Genomic DNA, 21,914 nt, shown 5'->3' with positions numbered 1-21,914 from the left:
CTTTACTGTAGTTAGAAATAACCTGGAGGTGAGTGTCCAAAGATCTATACTTCAGTAAACCAGCACGCTATGAAATTCATATCTTATAAATTCGCACTTTGAAGTTTAAGGGATGCAGATGTTACAGTGACGCACATTTCAGGCAATTTATGTTACAATTACGCGGAATGCAATGGCCCAATTGCGGGTGTATTCTTCACACCAATGCGAAAAATAGCAATAGTTTCATAAATAGACACACAACTCATTATTAATCAACGGGTGTTACTTGTATTAATTTAACATCAGAAATGACTTTCTATCAACATAATTATGTTAGTTGTTAGAGTGTGTTGGATTCAATAGCATTAAATTAAAAAGAAATCATGACAGCATTTGTTCAACTGCGACAAATGACCGCCGTTCATCAAACCGAGGCCTTTTGACGGACTAACTGGAGCTTGGATTTTTTACACATTGAATATGAAATTAGTTGTTGAATATTCCGCGTGACATTATGCCGCTTTAGGCCTGAAATATAATTTATTGAGAGGTATTGTCGTTCCTTACGGACCCGGTTTGCCGGGGAGACGACAGAGAATTGTTTCACTCGGGGATTCCGGTCAAAAAACGAAAACGTCATTTTTTGACGTTTTTTGAGAAACGAGTCATGTATGCGGCAAATAACCATTCATATCCTGGGAAATCCCTTAAACTTCAAACAAAGAATGTTTGTGTCATTTGATGCACACGTTTGTCAGTGTTGGACATGTGTTTGTTTTATATCTTGTTTTGTAATAAAGCTATTGTCAGTATTTGCGGTCTTTGCTTATTCAACGGTGAAGGATGTGCCTACACTGAACGTTAGACTGAAGGATCCAGAGTTTCATGAGGGTTGAATCGCTGTACCATATCACCGCGGTGTGTCGGTCATTGACTCGATTATATACAGATCACGTAATATAGCTAGATTACGTTTGAGTGTGACGTGAAACAACATTAGTTCAGTGATTCTAGTTGGTGGAGACACATACGTGGGTTTCTGGAATATCAAGACGCAAAGTAATACCGAATAACTTCTTTGATAGGCATTTAGAAGTTGGAGTACTAAGTGAGGATAAGATATTTATTGTAATAAAGAAGTTGTTCATCCATAAATTTCTTATCCTCACTTAATACCGAATAGTTAATAATTATAGTTATATTTCATATTGTGTCATTGCAGTACAACACAGCTAAACATTACATTATGTATCGACTTGGTGCTCTCCCAATACACATGTACAGTTTAGAAAACATGAGAGCAATGCCACTGAGGCCTAAATAATTTACATGTATGCCAAGGTGTATGGATGCCCATGTACATGTGGACGTGTCAATCAATGTTTCACATTCCAAAGCACATCGACCGCCGGGGGATGAAGAAATCAAGTGTCTGACAGGTACGGAGATACAGGTGCGACTGCTCTCTCGGCAGGAAATATCCGTTGGCGTACGTCATGGATGCGGCCTATCTGGCAGCACTTCTGTTTTTGGTGCATGTACCGCTGGTAGAAGGTAGGTATTCACCATCTTTGACATCTATACGTTCCTTTTTTATAGGAGAAATTTGATTAAGACGTGATTTAAAAAAAAGGAGTCTTTTATTCTATGGTTTTAGCAATCGGTAAGGTAACTCGACTAAAGTGTAGCCTTTTGTTTGAGTATAGTACATTTGAGTCAAATTAAATGTCACTAATCATATATGTCGCATCACTTAAGTTGTTTTGTTTAAAGGAGATGCACAGTATATATATACGGGATTAAATAATTTATAAAGCATATAAAAAGTGTCATATATGGGATTAAATAATTTATAAAGCATATAAAAAGTGTCTTGAAGAAATAAATTCTCAATTCTCAGCTCAGTATTTTTAAGCTAAAAGTTTAAAACCGACCCTTATGCCGGAAACTACATACAGAGAGTAATGGACTGAACATGCGGATTTATGATCACCTTGAGCAATGTATATCTCTTTGTCCTGATTTTTATGGATCTTTGGAATCCAGTACAAAAGAGGAATGGACATGTCTTCAGGTTCTAAGGCCAACCAAAAAGTAATCACTGATGCAAACGTAAATTATGTATTTCATGAAATTAATGCGCCACTATATAAATGCGAGTGTCGACACCAAGCCGAAATGCGCCATGAAAGTAATACTAGTAGCCCTTCATTCGTGAACGAATAGAAACTAGTCAACAAATGATAACAAGACCGTAGACTCAGAAGTCCAGGATATCGCATGGGGTGATAACGGTTCGATTGAATAATATTATTTGCTATCTTCACAAACTCAACTTCAACTTCAATGAAATCTAAAGCAGGAATCACTACAAAACATCTTCTCCGGCTAAATACCTTTTCAAACAGTCTTCAGATTGGATTAAATCTATCGAGAGTACGCTCATGGTCAAGAAGAACTGTACTAGTGCGGTCGTGTAAGCTGACAAATTATGTTATACATCAGTGCTGAAATGTATGAAATGAATGTATAATATGGTTCAATATAACAACAATGTGAAGAAAGTTCAGAGAAATTTAATGTAATAATATATGTTAGTGCTTCATGAATTATCCAATATAAACTGACGTCCAAAAGAAACTTTACCAGAGTTTGAAATCACTCTTGCTCAAAAACAACAAAACATACATGCATGAAGTAAAGTGTATTGAGAAGATCAATATATCATCATAATCAACACTGAAAATGACAATCATACCGCGACCGAGAATGACGTCAGAGCCCCCCAAAGTTGGGTGTGGTACAAAACTCGAGCATTCAGAATCATGGACAATAGGCAGAGTACATAAACAATCGCTCACGTTCAATACCAAGTCATTAGTAGCGTGTGTGAACACCAAATGCCTCAATACACGCAAAAACTGTTTGACGCACAGAAAAAGTCAGTCGTCTGATGAGGTCACGTGGGATTTGACGCCATACTTCTTGGAGGTCCAAGATCAATTCTTGCCGGTTGGCTGGAGAGTGGTCGTTGTCGAACACGACGATCCATGAAGCCACGGCAGGACGTTGACGTTGTTGGCTGCGAGAAAGTTAGTTACAATTCTGGCTGTATGGGCTCCAGCGTTGTCATGCTGATAAATGACACCACGTGGCTGCTGTTGGAGAAATGGTGGGACAACTGGACGAAGAATGTTATCCATGTAACGCTGAGCTGTCAAGTTTCCGTCAACGATAACCAGCGGTGTCCTCTCCTGCCCACAGATCCCTCCCCACACCATGAAACTCCCTCCACCATATGGTACGACCTCCTGCATGCAACACGCCGCCGTTCGTTCACCCCTTCGGCGGTAAACACGTTGTCTTCCATTAGCCCTAAACATACAGAATCGACTTTCGTCAGTGAACACAACCTTCTGCCAGTCACGTCGTTGCCAACGTCGTACAGTCCGTATGTCCCTTCTAAGCCTCTCCTATGGACCAATCAGATTCCACCTCCAGTATCACTTGCGTTTGCGTCACACCAAATGGTCAAGACGATCTGATCAATGATTAAGATCTATATTGTGATAAAACGGGTCTAACATCGCGAAATGCATCGAATCACGTGAGCACCTTGATTAAAAACATGACAAGATTTGGAAAATATCTGCTGACAACGAGTTGGTGGTGCACATGCTTTGCAAATCCTGCAATCAACCGAAATCTGCACGACAGTTTACGAACCGGATTTCGATTTCGGTGCGCGATTATGATTGGACTATGCATAGACTCCAGCCGAAATGTAACTCCATAATACCAGCCTTGTTCGGCAAGGGTAGAAACAGGACTTTAATAGTCAGTTAACTCTCTTGCCTCGGGAAGATGTCCAGGGCCCAGAATAAACGGTGTCCACTATTTACTCTTGTGTTGATTGTCATTTTCTGCTGATAACCATGAGTTCACTCATCTGTGCAATTCCCTTCTGTCGAACTGTCGACAGTCCCTACTGATTTCCACTACCACTACCAAAAGACAGACACAACACAGTGGTCGTGGTATTCAAAGTGTATATCAACAGCACTGTACCGTACATACAGGTCGGTGGTGGTATTCAAGGTGTATATCAACAGTACTGTACCGTACATACAAGTCGGTGGTGGTATTCAAAGTGTATATCAACAGCACTGTACCGTACACACAGGTCGGTGGTGGTATTCAAAGTATATATCAACAGTACTGTACCGTACACACAGGTCGGTGGTGGTATTCAAAGTGTATATCAACAGCACTGTACCGTACATACTGGTCGGTGGTGGTATTCAAAGTATATATCAACAGAACTGTACCGTACATACAGGTCGGTGGTGGTATTCAAAGTGTATATCAACAGCACTGTACCGTACATACTGGTCGGTGGTGGTATTCAAAGTGTATATCAACAGCAATGTACCGTACATACAAGTCGGTGGTGGTATTCAAAGTGTACAGCAACAGCACTGCTACCGTACATACAGGTCGGTCGTGGTATTCAAAGTGTGTATCAACAGCATTGTACCGTACACACAGTTCGGTGGTGGTATTCAAAGTGTATATCAACAGCACTGTACCGTACATACTGGTCGGTGGTGGTATTCAAAGTATATATCAACAGAACTGTACCGTACATACAGGTCGGTGGTGGTATTCAAAGTGTATATCAACAGCACTGTACCGTACATACAAGTCGGTGGTGGTATTCAAAGTGTATATCAACAGCACTGTACCGTACACACAGGTCGGTGGTGGTATTCAAAGTGTATATCAACAGCACTGTACCGTACACACAGGTCGGTGGTGGTATTCAAAGTGTATATCAACAGCACTGTACCGTACACACAGGTCGGTGGTGGTATTCAAAGTGTATATCAACAGCACTGTACCGTACACACAGGTCGGTGGTGGTATTCAAAGTATATATCAACAGAACTGTACCGTACATACAGGTCGGTGGTGGTATTCAAAGTGTATAGCAACAGCAATGTACCGTACATACAAGTCGGTGGTGGTATTCAAAGTGTGTATCAACAGCATTGTACCGTACACACAGTTCGGTGGTGGTATTCAAGGTGTATATCAACAGCACTGTACCGTACATACAGGTCGGTGGTGGTATTCAAGGTGTATATCAACAGCACTGTACCGTACATACAGGTCGGTGGTGGTATTCAAAGTATATATCAACAGAACTGTACCGTACATACAGGTCGGTGGTGTTATTCAAAGTGTATATCAACAGTACTGTACCGTACATACAGGTCGGTGGTGGTATTCAAAGTGTATATCAACAGTACTGTACCGTACATACAGGTCGGTGGTGGTATTCAAAGTGTATATCAACAGTACTGTACCGTACATACAGGTCGGTGGTGGTATTCAAAGTGTATATCAACAGTACTGTACCGTACATACAGGTCGGTGGTGGTATTCAAAGTATATATCAACAGAACTGTACCGTACATACAGGTCGGTGGTGGTATTCAAAGTATATATCAACAGTACTGTACCGTACATACAGGTCGGTGGTGGTATTCAAAGTGTGTATCGACAGTACTGTACCGTACATACAGGTCGGTGGTGTTATTCAAAGTGTATATCAACAGTACTGTACCGTACATACAGGTCGGTGGTGTTATTCAAAGTGTATATCAACAGTACTGTACCGTACATACAGGTCGGTGGTGTTATTCAAAGTGTGTATCAACAGTACTGTACCGTACATACAGGTCGGTGGTGTTATTCAAAGTGTATATCAACAGTACTGTACCGTACATACAGGTCGGTGGTGTAATTCAAAGTGTATATCAACAGCACCGTACCGTACACATAAGCTGGTCGTGGTATTCACGGCGTATATCAACAGCACTGTACCGTAAACATAAGTCGGTCGTGGTATTCACAGCATATATATCACAGCACTGTACCGTACACATAAGTCGGTCGTGGTATTCACAGCATATATATCAACAGCACTGTACCGTACACATAAGTCGGTCGTGGTATTCACAGCATATATATCACAGCACTGTACCGTACACATACGTCGGTCGTGGTATTCACAGCATATATATCAACAGCACTGTACCGTACTGTACCCTCCCAACATTCTGACAGTCGTCTACATACAGACATGTTTGTTGAGGTCCCCTCCCAACATTCTGACAGACATCAACATACAGACATGTTTGTTGAGATCCCCTCACAACATTCTGACAGACATCTACATACAGACATGTTTGTTGAGATCCCCTCCAAACATTCTGACAGACATCTACATACAGACATGTTTGTTGAGATCCCCTCACAACATTCTGACAGACATCTACATACAGATATGTTTGTTGAGATCCACTCCCAACATTCTGACAGACATCTACATACAGACATGTTTGTTGAGATGCCCTCCCAACATTCTGACAGTCGTCTCCATACAGATATGTTTGTTGAGATGCGCTCCCAACATTCTGACAGACATCTACAAACAGACATGTTTGTTGAGATCCCCTCACAACATTCTGACAGACATCTACATACAGACATGCTTGTTGAGATGCGCTCCCAACATTCTGACAGACATCTACAAACAGATATGTTTGTTGAGATGCGCTCCCAACATTCTGACAGACATCTACATACAGACATGTTTGTTGAGATGCGCTCCCAACATTCTGACAGACATCTACATACAGACATGTTTGTTGAGATCCCCTCACAACATTCTGACAGTAGTCTACATACAGACATGTTTGTTGAGATGCCCTCACAACATTCTGACAGACATCTACATACAGACATGTTTGTTGAGATTCCCTCACAACATTCTGACATACATCTACATACAGACATGTTTGTTGAGATCCCCTCACAACATTCTGACAGTCGTCTACATACAGACATGTTTGTTGAGATCCCCTCACAACATTCCGACAGTAGTCTACATACAGACATGTTTGTTGAGATTCCCTCACAACATTCTGACAGACATCTACATACAGACATGTTTGTTGAGATGCCCTCACAACATTCTGACAGACATCTACATACAGACATGTTTGTTGAGATCCCCTCACAACATTCTGACAGACATCTACATACAGACATGTTTGTTGAGATGCCCTCACAACATTCTGACAGACATCTACATACAGACATGTTTGTTGAGATTCCCTCACAACATTCTGACAGACATCTACATACAGACATGTTTGTTGAGATCCCCTCACAACATTCTGACAGACATCAACATACAGATATGTTTGTTGAGATTCCCTCTCAACATTCTGACATACATCTGCATACAGACATGTTTGTTGAGATCCCCTCACAACATTCTGACAGTCGTCTACATACAGATAAGTTTGTTGAGATTCCCTCACAACATTCTGACAGACATCTACATACAGACATGTTTGTTGAGATCACCTCACAACATTCTGACAGTCGTCTACATACAGACATGTTTGTTGAGATCCCCTCACAACATTCTGACAGACATCTACATACAGACATGTTTGTTGAGATCCCCTCCCAACATTCTGACAGACATCAACATACAGACATGTTTGTTGAGATGCGCTCCCAACATTCTGACAGACATCTACATACAGACATGTTTGTTGAGATGCCCTCACAACATTCTGACAGTCGTCTACATACAGATATGTTTGTTGAGATGCGCTCCCAACATTCTGACAGACATCTACAAACAGACATGTTTGTTGAGATGCGCTCCCAACATTCTGACAGACCTCTACATACAGACATGTTTGTTGAGATCCCCTCCCAACATTCTGACAGACATCTACAAACAGACATGTTTGTTGAGATGCGCTCCCAACATTCTGACAGTCGTCTACATACAGATATGTTTGTTGAGATTCCCTCACAACATTCTGACAGACATCTACATACAGACATGTTTGTTGAGATCCCCTCACAACATTCTGACAGTCGTCTACATACAGATATGTTTGTTGAGATTCCCTCACAACATTCTGACAGACATCTACATACAGACATGTTTGTTGAGATCACCTCACAACATTCTGACAGTCGTCTACATACAGACATGTTTGTTGAGATCCCCTCACAACATTCTGAAAGTAGTCTACATACAGACATGTTTGTTGAGATTCCCTCACAACATTCTGACAGACATCTACATACAGACATGTTTGTTGAGATCCCCTCACAACATTCTGACAGACATCTACATACAGACATGTTTGTTGAGATCCCCTCACAACATTCTGACAGACATCTACATACAGACATGTTTGTTGAGATGCCCTCACAACATTCTGACAGACATCTACATACAGACATGTTTGTTGAGATTCCCTCACAACATTCTGACATACATTACATACAGACATGTTTGTTGAGATCCCCTCACAACATTCTGACAGACATAAACATACAGATATGTTTGTTGAGATTCCCTCACAACATTCTGACATACATCTACATACAGACATGTTTGTTGAGATCCCCTCACAACATTCTGACAGTCGTCTACATACAGATATGTTTGTTGAGATTCCCTCACAACATTCTGACAGACATCTACATACAGACATGTTTGTTGAGATCACCTCACAACATTCTGACAGTCGTCTACATACAGACATGTTTGTTGAGATCCCCTCACAACATTCTGACAGGCATCTACATACAGACATGTTTGTTGAGATCACCTCACAACATTCTGACAGACATCAACATACAGACATGTTTGTTGAGATCCCCTCACAACATTCTGACAGACATCTACATACAGACATGTTTGTTGAGATGCCCTCACAACATTCTGACAGTCGTCTACATACAGATATGTTTGTTGAGATGCGCTCCCAACATTCTGACAGACATCTACAAACAGACATGTTTGTTGAGATGCGCTCCCAACATTCTGACAGACATCTACATACAGACATGTTTGTTGAGATCCCCTCCCAACATTCTGACAGACATCTACAAACAGACATGTTTGTTGAGATGCGCTCCCAACATTCTGACAGTCGCCTACATACAGACATGTTTGTTGAGATTCCCTCACAACATTCTGACAGACATCTACATACAGACATGTTTGTTGAGATCCCCTCACAACATTCTGACAGACATCTACATACAGACATGTTTGTTGAGATCCCCTCACAACATTCTGACAGTCGTCTACATACAGATATGTTTGTTGAGATTCCCTCACAACATTCTGACAGACATCTACATACAGACATGTTTGTTGAGATCACCTCACAACATTCTGACAGTCGTCTACATACAGACATGTTTGTTGAGATCCCCTCACAACATTCTGACAGACATCAACATACAGACATGTTTGTTGAGATCCCCTCCCAACATTCTGACGGACATCAACATACAGACATGTTTGTTGAGATCACCTCCCAACATTCTGACAGACATCTACATACAGAAATGTTTGTTGAGATGCCCTCACAACATTCTGACAGTCGTCTACATACAGATATGTTTGTTGAGATGCGCTCCCAACATTCTGACAGACATCTACAAACAGACATGTTTGTTGAGATGCGCTCCCAACATTCTGACAGACATCTACATACAGACATGTTTGTTGAGTTCCCCTCCCAACATTCTGACAGACATCTACAAACAGACATGTTTGTTGAGATGCCCTCACAACATTCTGACAGTCGTCTACATACAGACATGTTTGTTGAGATGCGCTCCCAACATAACAGACATCTACATACAGACATGTTTGTTGAGATGCGCTCCCAACATAACAGACATCTACATACAGACATGTTTGTTGAGATGCGCTCCCAACATAACAGACATCTACATTCAGACGCTACGTCTAATCCATGGATGTTTTAGACGATGACCATCCAGACATCTACAACCCAAGTAATTATTTCGTCCTGAATCGTTTGCAAGTAATACATATTATGTTACTATTTACAATGCAAAGTTCTGTTCCAGGCTGTTTTATCCATATGTAGCATTTGTTCAAATACACCGTCAATCAACGACTGATATTTAAACGAGAACAATTTTGCAAATAATATGTAGATCGATGGCATAAACAATGTCATACATCGGCGGAACAGTTATGTCCCAATAATGTCTGATCATACTGATAAGTAGTTGTGCAAGGTCACTTTATTCCGGTTGTTTAAGTCCTCCTTTCTTTATCACATAGCACGACAATTAGAGATTATCACATAGAACGACAATTAGAGATTATCACATAGAACGACAATTAGAGATTATCACATAGAACGACAATTGGAGAATCAGTTGGTTCGTGAAGTTGCTCGTTTTCCGCTTAAGTTGTTTATCAATTCTGCAGTTTGAATTTTCCTTATACATGCTTGAGTGGTCCCTATTGATTTCCACTATTATCTCCCATTAACGTAAAAAATAGTATTGGCACTTCTGAAGGACTCTATCCTCCTCTGGCTGGGGATAGGTTTACAAGCATGGTCAGTCATTGTAGGTGCATTGTACGTATTTCTATTAGGGTAATGTGAAGTATTGATCTCAACTATCATTCGACCGTATCAACAAATACTACACATCCGCATCTTTGTGGCCATGTTGAATTATAGTGGTTTAGAGTTTCACAGTCATACATATATTGTGTTCGTGCATTAACTTCTCCATTTTCTAAACAAACATGCCCATATTGTCCTGATGTGGATACATAAAGGGTATCATCTTCCCAGGCGGTAAGATGAGTTCTGGCATAGTTACCACTTCCCCGGGGGTATTTACACACAGGCTAAATGTCATGTCGTACGACGTATGTTGACCACATAGTTGGTTTGTATTATCCTATTGATCAATACCACATGTAAAGGCCTGTTATCTAACCTGATTCATTATTTGTGTTTCATTAAAAATATATCCCGCACGTCAGAGTGAATGAATGAGTGATTGAGTGAGTTGAACGCTCTCGTTACACCACTTCTTGATGGAGAATAGCATGAAGGGATACGTGTAAATAAGTAGACTAACACAAAGGTGAAAGCCATGAGTATGGCGCAGATGAACCAAAGAACTCTATATTTAAATCTTGTATTCGAATCTAGCTTGTTGTGTTGAGAAGAACACCAACAGTCCTCATCTTGGATGAAGATGGCTGGCCTGAAAAGTGAAACGGAAGGATTTCTGTTTGCTGCTCAGGACCAGTCACTTCCCACTTGAAACCGTGTATTACATCAAAATGTAAATATGGAATTTAGATTTTGCAGTGAACTTAATGAAACTGTCCAACACATTACCAGTGGCACAAACACAGTAGCTTAAGCGACATAATGGCGTGGCTCCATCCTTTTATGACCGTCTTCGCCATGCTTGTGGCTTCGACTCAGAGGTCCATCAATTGCACGACCCAGAATATGCAGAGGGCGTCATGGAAAAACGATAATCATAAAGGTCTTTGGAATAGGCCCGCATACAGCCTCAGACGGATCCAGGCCAACAAACCTGACTTTTTCCATTGTGATGAAACCGTCTATGTCACGTTTGACACTAATGTGATTGACAATATTCAGGAAACACATGGCAAATATGCGGACCTCGCTTACGAAATGTCATGCTTGCATCCAAAGTACTAAGTTGTTCGATTCCCAATTGTTCTCCGGGTACCTTAGGTTTGGTACCTCCAAATCTAGTGACTCACACAGGGAGAGCACCCCGGTTTCCCTTTAAAGGCTGCTGCATATTCAAAAGCTTCCTTCAGTGATTGATGCTGTCCACAAAGGCCTTGATTCGTTGGCCTTCCTGCTGATGTTAGTCGTCCCCTGATTCGATGATTCCATTCGAAGCTCAAAATCGCCTCGACTATGAGTCTTGTTTTGTTACATCCATACCTGTGCTTGTGGGTGTCACCAATCTCATTAAAATCAGATGTTAGGTCTCACTACAGCTAAACTAAGATCTAAGGACATCCCATTACGGGTCACGTCAGAACGACCTTTCATCCAACCAATCAGAGCGTCGCTTACCAGATCGGGATAGTGACTGTCGGAATGTGCTTTCAATTCATGCAACCTCGAAAAGGTTAACACGGTGTATTCCGAACGACATTTACGGTGTATTCCGAACGACATTTACGAAGTGCACGACAGATTCCGTCAAAATCATCGTCTTTCTCTCTCTTCAATTGGATAACAATTTGAAACGGAAGAAACTTCCCATAACCCGTGGGATCTATTGCCATACAATCCCGGATTTGTTCTTTTGGTTATTTAAATAAAATCAATCGAGAACCATAAATGTGTAGTCTGGAAATGAAGTCGCCTGTTTGAAACTTGTTGCCATAAAGATCGAGAAAACTGCTTTCTGACTGGCTAAAGTCAACTTCTTGTAAGTCATTTCATTGGTCGGTCACATAGAGGGATTCTTGAATCTGAATTAGAAGTCCCCCTGTCAAATGAACAAGTTTTAAATGATTAATGAATAAACCATTGACAATAAAACACAATCACCTTTATGCAAAATATGAATATCTCCATATTTGTAAGTGTTAATTCTGCAGTGACGAACAGGAGACATTTGATCATCCCTTCTATGATTCTCATAAAGTTATAAATTTAATTATTCATCTTCAAACTTGGTATGACACACAAATACTAGTGTATAGGTTATAAAACAGTCTATTCTACTTGGAGTCCCGGCACAGAGCATTCAACTTAATCACTTATTAAAAAGCATCACCCATATATGCAAATATAAGGAACTAACTTGAACATCAATGCAGATGATAAGACACAATAACAACATTTTCACCTTCATACAAAGGTGAGATATCGCATCAGTCAAAACAAATGGTCTGGTACTGCTACATATCAACGAAGATGATAAGACACAATAACAACATTTTCACCTTCATACAAAGGTGAGACATCGCATCAGTCAAAACAAATGGTCTGGTACTGCTACATATCAACGAGGATGATAAGACACAATAACAACATTTTCACCTTCATACAAAGGTGAGACATCGCATCAGTCAAAACAAATGGTCTGGTACTGCTACATATCAACGAGGATGATAAGACACAATAACAACATTTTCACCTTCATACAAAGGTGAGACATCGCATCAGTCAAAACAAATGGTCTGGTACTGCTACATATACAGAAACACACACTGTCCATCTCCATCTCCGATTCCCATTGTCATCTATCGCATAGTATCGCCTACGTCTATTCCAAATGATCACAATGCCCTATTACACCCGCGTCACGAAGAGATGTATGGGCTACAATGTAAATCGTGATTAACGCCGCACTCAGCAATATTCCAGCTATATGATGGCGGTATGTAAATAATCGAGTGCGGACCTGGCAATCCAGTGATTGACATCATGAGCATCGATCCACGCAATTGGGATACGATGACATGCTTCAACCAAGTCAGCGAGCCAGACCACCAGATCGCGTTAGTCGCATCTTACGACAAGCATAGTTACCTTTTACGACAAGCATGAGATGCGGAAGACCTATTCTACCCCGGATCTTCACGGGTCTTTCTTAGAAGTAGTAGTAGTAGTAGTAGTAGCAGCAGTAGTAACAGTCGTAGTTGGAGCACTAGTGAGACCCCTTTGATGCATTTTAATTTTAATCTGCAAACATAAAAGTGAGTGAGTGAGTGAGTGTGTGTGTATGGTTGTACGCCGCTTTTAGCAACAATTCAGCAATATGACGATATATATGTAATTCGACCGCCAGGCCAACGATTTATCCGCCTTATGGCAACCTAAAATTATCAGGATTTAAAATATGTTATGTTATCTACCAGGAGATAATATATTCAATGCCAATGTCATCAGACATGTTCAATATGTATTACAATGGCTACACAGCCTACCTGTAAACGGACATCCTTGTACATCATATATTCGAGGCGCGCTCTCTAGAACGAGTGAAAAAGGAAGCCAACCCGAACATTAAAACGCTTTTCTCCCACAATCCATATTGATAGGCAAATCTGAAAAGATAAACACATGTGAGTTTTATTTGTGACAGAACAGATTATTTTCAGAAAAGTGAGTGAGTGAGTGAGTGAGTGAGTGAGTGAGTGAGTGAGTGAGTATGGTTTTACGCCGCTTTTAGCAATATTCCAGCAATATCACGGCGGGGGACACCAGAAATGGGCTTCATTCAGAAAAGAAAAAAACAAACACTTCAAAGTATATACGTACAGTCTGGAAGGTGATTTAAGGTACCGACGTTTACTACAATATCTGTGTTCGTCACAGGTGGAACGAGCATTCATTGACACAGCCATCTGAAAGGGTGCACGGGAATCACTCACGTTGAGACGCCAAACGCTAACACCGTATTCGTGCGTGCATGATTCCCGTGCAACCTTTCGAGTTGCGTTGATTGGTCCAACTGTCATATGGCCCTGTGACGCAGGGGTAGCATTATGCAGATGGCTGTTTCAATGAATGCTCGTTCCACCCGTGACGAACAGGTCTGGTTGTTGATGAAATATAGTGATAGCTAAATAGACAGATTTTTTATTCATGCACCGATTGTCTTTAAATGTAATATCCAGTTATGTATGACTGTTTAATAATCTCATACCAACTTTGACTGAAGTAGGTCTAATAGTTTTTCAGATATTATAGTAAACGTCGGTACCTTAAATTACCTTCCAGACTATACACTGCCGTTTCGACAAGCGAGAGAGGCGAGTGTTGAATTACCCTCTATTTCATACCCACCAGGGCCCTCTACCGGGTAGAGTAGTTACCTCCCTTGTCAATTGCTTGCCACAATTTACCCACAATTTCATACTTCAACCAAGTCCAAGAGAAAGGGAAACGTTAAATCTATTCTGCAGGTTATCCTTGAGACAGCCATCTTTGGCGTTCTCACTTCTCCATGTACCGTGTCTTTGAACATGTGATCTGGAACACCGTTGTTTGCTGTAGCGATATCACACCACTTGGTTAGCTATGCAGACAGAACGTGTTTATGTTAGGCAGAAATAGGTGAAAGAATCGATGATCAATTCTCTGAGACGAGAATAAGACAGAGGGATATGTTCTTTTCTGAGAACATAACCGGAAAGTGTTCAGGTTAATTTCTAAAGTAAATTCATTGGAAACTGGAAAGAATTTGCAGCCGATTCTAGATATTTCTCCTAACAAGCCACGTGACACAGCTTGGAGTTTGTCCAGCCGATGACGAGCCAAGCGCCATCTCTATAAACATCGGTGTTCGGTCGTTCATTGAATAGATCCATACGCTTATCATACAAAATAATATCAGATCTTGCAATGTGAAGAAGTTCAGCTGATCTTAAAACCCCCCACAAAAAAACGACATAAGCTAGTTAGCACATTGAAACAATTCTTAGGTCAACCAGTGTAGACTGCAGCATTCTAGCCTCGTACAATATATCAAGTAAAGCTACTGTAATAGACTTTCTATTCAGCAGATCTGCGAATTTTCGCTTAGCAGCCTCCAAAGGATTCCTGACCAAACTATTCTCCCATGGACTTGGAAGACCAACACACGCATGAGCATGACGAATGTTATAGAATGATGTTTAAACCAACACATTGTCTATTCTAAACATCAGGCGATAAATATAATTCACAGTGCAAAGGGGACAATGGCAATTTCTCAGACATGAACATGATTGTGCCCACCGTTTCCATGCTCCGAAACCATAACGGTATTTCCTAGTTGTGGAATCTGCTCTGGAGTGAGAACAACTTTGGCAATGCAGCAGCTGAATCACGAACACCGCTTTGTAAACCTGGATGTCATCTCCGTTGGCACAGACAAACCACCCATATAACCAAAACATAAATGATCAGAATCTTCTGTAATGAACACGAAGAACTTACATATCGAAATGCAAATTATGTTCACGAATAATCCTCCTTTCACTCTGTTCTAGGCAAATACATCCACTCAGTAACCAGTGGAATAAACATAGGATTAGCCATCGAGGGTTCCTGAGTTGAAATTGTATTGATTCTTATTTCCCTCCCTGGAGCATGAATATTTCAGAATCGTCTTTCAGTCTCTTAAGGTCCTTGGCTGTCTGAATAATGCAATCTCTCAAAGGATAAATCTTGTTAATCACCGAAACCTCAATCTCTTCACGGTTGGAGTTCTGTTTCTCTAATAAAGCGCTTCTCCGTGGTTGTATAGCACTGATCCATTGCAGGTATATACGTGCACTGCCGAGTCGACAAGAGAGAGAGAGACGAGATGTCCATTTAAAAATATTATCCTCCTGTTCAAACCCATCAGGAGAGTAGTAGAGTAGTTACCCCTCTTGCTCACTACTTACCACTTTTATACATCCTGTTCCTGAAAATACCCCATCAGACGCTTAATCGTAACCCTGAAATAATACCAGCCTTTTAGCCTTTTAGAACTCATACTCCATTGCGTACTCGTATTTCCATCCCTGCATTGATAAAGCGTCTTCTCATATAAAACTAACTTCATTGCAAATTCTGAACTGATGGCGAGGACTTCACTGCATAAAACATTCAGCTCATGTTCTTTCACCTGGTGAGCAGCATTGCGTTATTGTACATGGTGCAAGGCAATGCGTTGTAATTCTGTTTGTTTTGGCAGGTTGTGGCGGCACCTACACCGGAAGTAGCGGCGATATCTTCTCCCCTAGCTACCCTAACGACTATGGGGTCAGTCTTACCTGCACGTACAACATTGTGCCGTCCGCCCCAGGGTCCCTGCAACTGGTGTTCGTGGACTTTGAGACAGAAGGTCCCTATGACTACGTGCGCGTAAGCCAACGATTTATTCTAAAATTCCACAATACTTTCTTTCCCATTCTTTTACAGAATACCTACATGTACACTTATCTTTATCCAGCGAGTCTATGTAGGCGAGGAGGACTGGTTCCATTTACCAAGTGTAAAGCCCTTCCAGTGTGATAATTTGGAATATGCCTAAAACCTAACGTTCTAACGCAAGAGTGTACCGTGTTGTCAAAATAATATGGAAGAGGTGAGGTAAAATGGGTATCAACGTCATGTTCTAGACCATAGCACTGATATAGCGATGTGCAATCGTCAACGTGTGTGTGTGTGTGTGTGCTTTTGTACTAGTCTTGACTAATGCCGTTTTCTTAGTGCTAGCCCACTAAGATACCATGTACTAGTTTAACATGGATGCCCCACTTAGACACAGTATACTGACTCCGAGTCGACATTTATTCCTTTAAGCGCCAGGTAAGGTAATAACAAGTACCCTCTTTTAACATATACACAACATCAAAGGTTCCTGTGACACCAATATTTTAGTGTATTTTTCAAACAAGTAAAGTTTGACATCGTGCTTACAACAACCACTCAGAAAAATAACAAATTACGCAATTATTCAACATTACGAAATGCCACGCCTGTCCGAAAATGAGCGTCTGCGAGCCATTGGTATGCTTGAAGCAGGGTCGGGTCAACGTAATGTAGCAAGACAATTTAACGTCCACAGAAACACCATTTGGTGTTAATGGCAACGTTGGCAACAGACGAATGCAGTCAGAGACCATCCTCGGAGTGGCAGGTCACGCGTAACAAATAATCGACAAGACAATTGGATTCGAACAACACACCTACGAAATCGATTCCAGCCAGCAACAGTGACTGCAAGAAGCATCCCTGGCCTTTGACAAATATCTCCACAAACCGCACGTCGTCGCCTCAGATGTGCAGGGATTGTCGCCAGAAGACCCGCCAGACGTCCCATTTTGACAGGAAACCACCGTCAAGCACGTCTACAGTGGTGCAGACAGCGTCTACGCTGGACGGGCTATGCAGTGGGGACAAGTTCTATTCACTGACGAGTCTCGTTTTCACCACAGTCACAGCGATGGACGGATTCGAGTGTACCGACGTCGAGGTGAACGTTACCTCAATCATTGTGTCATGGAAGAAGATCCGTTCGGGGGCGGCAGCGTCATGGTATGGGGTTGGATTACAGCAAGACAGAGGACCCGTTTGAGGGAAATCTCAATGGACAGCGCTACCGCGACAAGATCGTCTGCCCTGTTGTTCTACCGTTTTTGCGTCGTCATGGCCCAGGCATTACCTTTCAACATGACAACGCCCGGCCTCATATTGCTTGACGTCTGCTCAGGATTCTCTTCAACAAAACAACCTAAATGTCATCCCCTTGCCGGCTCGCTCCCCTGATCTCTCACCAATCGATCACATGTGGGATGAGATGGATCGGCGCCTTCGACGTCAACCACGTGTTCCACAGACACTCCAGAAACTTCGAAACACGCTCCAGCATATATATCCCATAGGACTTTGTGCGACGCCTGGTCCATTCCATGAGACGAAGATGTGTTGCTTGCATCGCAACCAAAGGTGGACACACACGCTATTGATTTGTAAATTGACATTTTGTTTTCTATCCACTAGACCATTCATACGGTCTTAATAAATAATGCATAAAGTCTTTACACTCAATTGCGGCTCTGGGCCATTCGTACCACTTTAATAAAGACATGACCTGAACTCACGAACTGATACGCGTCCTAGAAGACAAAGTGAGGTCAGACTGCCAACTGGTCCCAGTGTAGTCGCTCTTTAGGAACCAGGGGCGGCCCAGTCGTCTGATGCGTCGCAATTGGCAGTGCAGAGTTACGCCCTATAGGCGTGCCAGAAACCTTGGGTTCTCATCCCAGATTCGCCCTAATAATATTTCTTGGTTTGTAAGCTCGTGGATTTCACCAAAGTGGTAAACGTATACGACCTGCATCACTTCAGGGTTTTCGGACTGTAATATGACGAAGATACAGCCAAAGTCACAAGTCCCTCTTTAACTATCAAATTCTTTCTATCTTGTAGGTTTACAACTCTTCTGATGTCCAAATAGCGAGTCTGACGGGGTCGCGGACCGGTGCGGTAATGCAAACATCAAGCAGCTACAAGGTGGTTTTTACCACTGACCCCTGGACCGTAAAACGTGGATTCAAGGCCACCTGGGCAGGTAAATGGACTCAGTCAGGTATGAGTGAATGAGTTTGGACAGCGTCTGTACTCTACATGCTTGCACACACCACGTTCCACCATCGCCCATATATGCGGTGCAGTGGTAACGCGTGTCTATTGTGATGCAGCTAAAGAAATGAGGCTGTGTATAAAACACGGCAGTCAAATGAGCCCTACTCCGGTTATGAATCTTTTGGGAACCCTACGATTACAATGTATGGAGCCGATGATCGCAGGGCTCTGGTCCATGTTACACACGTTATATCATGCGAGAAACATTACTGTTTATGCGATGTGATCTGAGTCCTCATTGGCCACGGCTATCTCTATCTAAAAGGAGGCCATGCCTTGCATTGTTGTTTTGTTTGTTTGTTGTTTAACGCCGAACTCAGCAATATTCTAGCTATATGACGGCGGTCTGTAAATAATCGAGTCGGGATCAGACAATCCAGTGAGCATCGATCCACGCATACGATGACATGCATCAACCAAGTCAGCGAGCCTGACCACCCGCGTTAGTCGCTTCTTACGACAAATATAATTGCCTCTCACGACAAGCGTGGGTTGCTGAAGACCTATTCTAACCCGGATCTTCACGGGTCATAATCGAGTCTGACCAGACAACCCAGTGATTGATATCATGAGCATCGATCCACGCAACTGGGATACGATGACATGCATCAACCAACTCAGCGACCGTGACCACCCGACCACGTTATTAGCCTCTTACGACAAGTATGGGTTGCTTAAGACCAAATCTAACCCAGATCTTCCCGGGTGGAACCGAATGGTTGTTAAACACTAGCATTATGGCAAGGCCATGTAATTACGGGTGTTGGGGGAAGGTTATATTATGTATACGAGTCCGTGAAGTATTTTACGATGACATTTGAATCGTGGCTCACTTATTTATAACCATGGAGACGGTAACTTGGTTTGCTGCTGTGAGTAGCATTGAATAGGGACACCGGTAGTTGACAGTGGGAGTACGAGGACACACCAGATCAGGCAAAATACGATAGGGAGCTCATTCAATAACTGTTTCCTTCATACCGACTGCATGATCATATTGACATGTGCATCTTCAGTTCTTTGTGTGTGTCCACAACATTCCTCCATCCCCTTTGGAAACATAGGTTCACCATGGCCGTCAAATCATGAACATTGTGCGAACCGTATCAATGTTTGACATTGAGTCAATCAAGAACAGACGAACTCATAGCTGTGGCACATGATGCACACGTTGTCAAGGGAAACATTACCATTTATGCAACGTAATCTGGGTCCTCATTGGTCAGAGCCACCAGACCAACGTAGAGACCTCCAAGTCCGTCTTCCTCACGCCGACGGCGCTATCTTGCTTTTTATCAACAGATTACGACCCTTCCTCTGGTTCCCAACGGGATGACTTGTGTTTAATTTCTATGTGTGAGCGATTGAGAACACAGCGGCAATAACAGCATTCGCTGAGACTGTTACATTATTCATGTCCGTCTTCCTCACGCCGACGGCGCTATCTTGCTTTTTATCAACAGATTGTGGTACTGTACGACCCTTCCCCTGGTTCCCAACGGGATGACTTCTGTTTAATTTCTATTAATGAGCGATTGAGAACACAACGGCAATAACAGCATTCGCTGAGACTGTTACATTATTCATGTACATGGGTGGTGGTGTCTTGGTTCAGAGTGATTAATATTCTCAGATGTTAATGCTTGGTTTTTTTCAGCTTCACCATCATCAAGCGTTGATCCAGGGTATGGCTTATACACTTCGTGCCCTTTCGACATCGGCTTCACACTGGTCAACACGACCATCACAAAGGTCAAGGTCCTAGAACAGCTGCTCGGTGTTCTGAGTCCTCGTTGCCGAACACTATGTATTCTCCTCACTGCTTGCACTCACTACACGCATGAAGACACTGGAGTGTGTAAACTATACAAGCATGACGCGACAGCCAGTGTCGACTTCGAGAACATTTGGATGAAGAACTAACAAAAGTCAAGAATGTTCGCGGTTTGTAGTTATGCAGAAAGAGCTTATACTTTTAATCGAAGTTAGCTTTGAGAGCCGGTACGAGGACTGTTATTTAATTTTAGTCCTTACGAATGATTGGGACCTTTACAATCGAATCAGATATACGTATCGGTCAGGATACGCTCACCTTTTTTTATCAATCGACTCAGCTTTCATCAGAGATTTCTTATGATTATGGATAGAGTTTTGACAAAAGGATTTCCATGTGAAAGGAATGAATCTGCAAAGAATGTGGTGTATAATACAGAGATAAGTGTTTGGGGCTGACCTCAACCTCTCGGCCTGTACCTAGATTCCATGCTTCTAACACTTTACCTACACTATTGAATAGTCATTTTTAGTGCAGGAATGATACTCTTCAGCGTTGTATACCCTTTTCGCGAACATCTGGTGTCATCACTGATTTTTATAAACATTTCGCTGCTACCTGCGTTTTACGTCTAATGGAATCTGTTGCGGCAGATGGGTGTTCTAAACTGGTTGTTCTCTGGCGTTGAAGTTGGCGTTGGCGTTGGCGTTGGCGTTGGCGTTATATATCTCGGCGGTCGAATATTTATAGATCGCCGTCATATAGCTGGAGTATTGCTCAGTGCTGCGTTAAAACAAATCTTTCTTTCAAACAATAAAAATGTTATCTTTGCTTCCCTTGTGTCTAGTTTGTATTTGCAGTACAAATAAACGATCTATCAATCTATCGGCCATCAGTACTGAGGATAGATGAGGATCTGTTTCAGCAGATAACCGAGAGATTATTCTCTGACGTTATATATCGTATCTTAGGACCAACAACGTTTACAGGTTTCACAACCCTTAGTGTACACTACATACACCCTGTGCACAGAAAAGAACCCACTCGTCCGATGTCAGATTGCCAAATGA

General features: G+C 42.0%; 1 protein-coding gene across 1 annotated transcript; it reads left to right on the top strand.

Moving 5' to 3' along the window:
- The first annotated feature begins 1,400 nt into the window (after positions 1 to 1,400).
- LOC124150271 (deleted in malignant brain tumors 1 protein-like) lies at positions 1,401 to 21,670 on the top strand. The gene is made up of 4 exons (XM_046522246.2): positions 1,401 to 1,536; positions 16,615 to 16,784; positions 18,855 to 18,996; positions 20,728 to 21,670. Exons 1-4 carry the CDS (start codon positions 1,479 to 1,481, stop codon positions 20,991 to 20,993), a joined length of 636 nt encoding a protein of 211 aa, XP_046378202.2. The 5' UTR covers positions 1,401 to 1,478; the 3' UTR covers positions 20,994 to 21,670.
- Positions 21,671 to 21,914: the final 244 nt, after the last annotated feature.

The sequence above is a fragment of the Haliotis rufescens genome, unplaced genomic scaffold (assembly GCF_023055435.1).
Source record: "Haliotis rufescens isolate VD_foot unplaced genomic scaffold, xgHalRufe1.0.p SCAF_1, whole genome shotgun sequence".
In the NCBI taxonomy this organism is placed as follows: domain Eukaryota; kingdom Metazoa; phylum Mollusca; class Gastropoda; order Lepetellida; family Haliotidae; genus Haliotis; species Haliotis rufescens.
The sequence above is the reverse complement of the archived record's forward strand: the minus strand, read 5'-3'. Positions and strand labels throughout refer to the sequence as shown.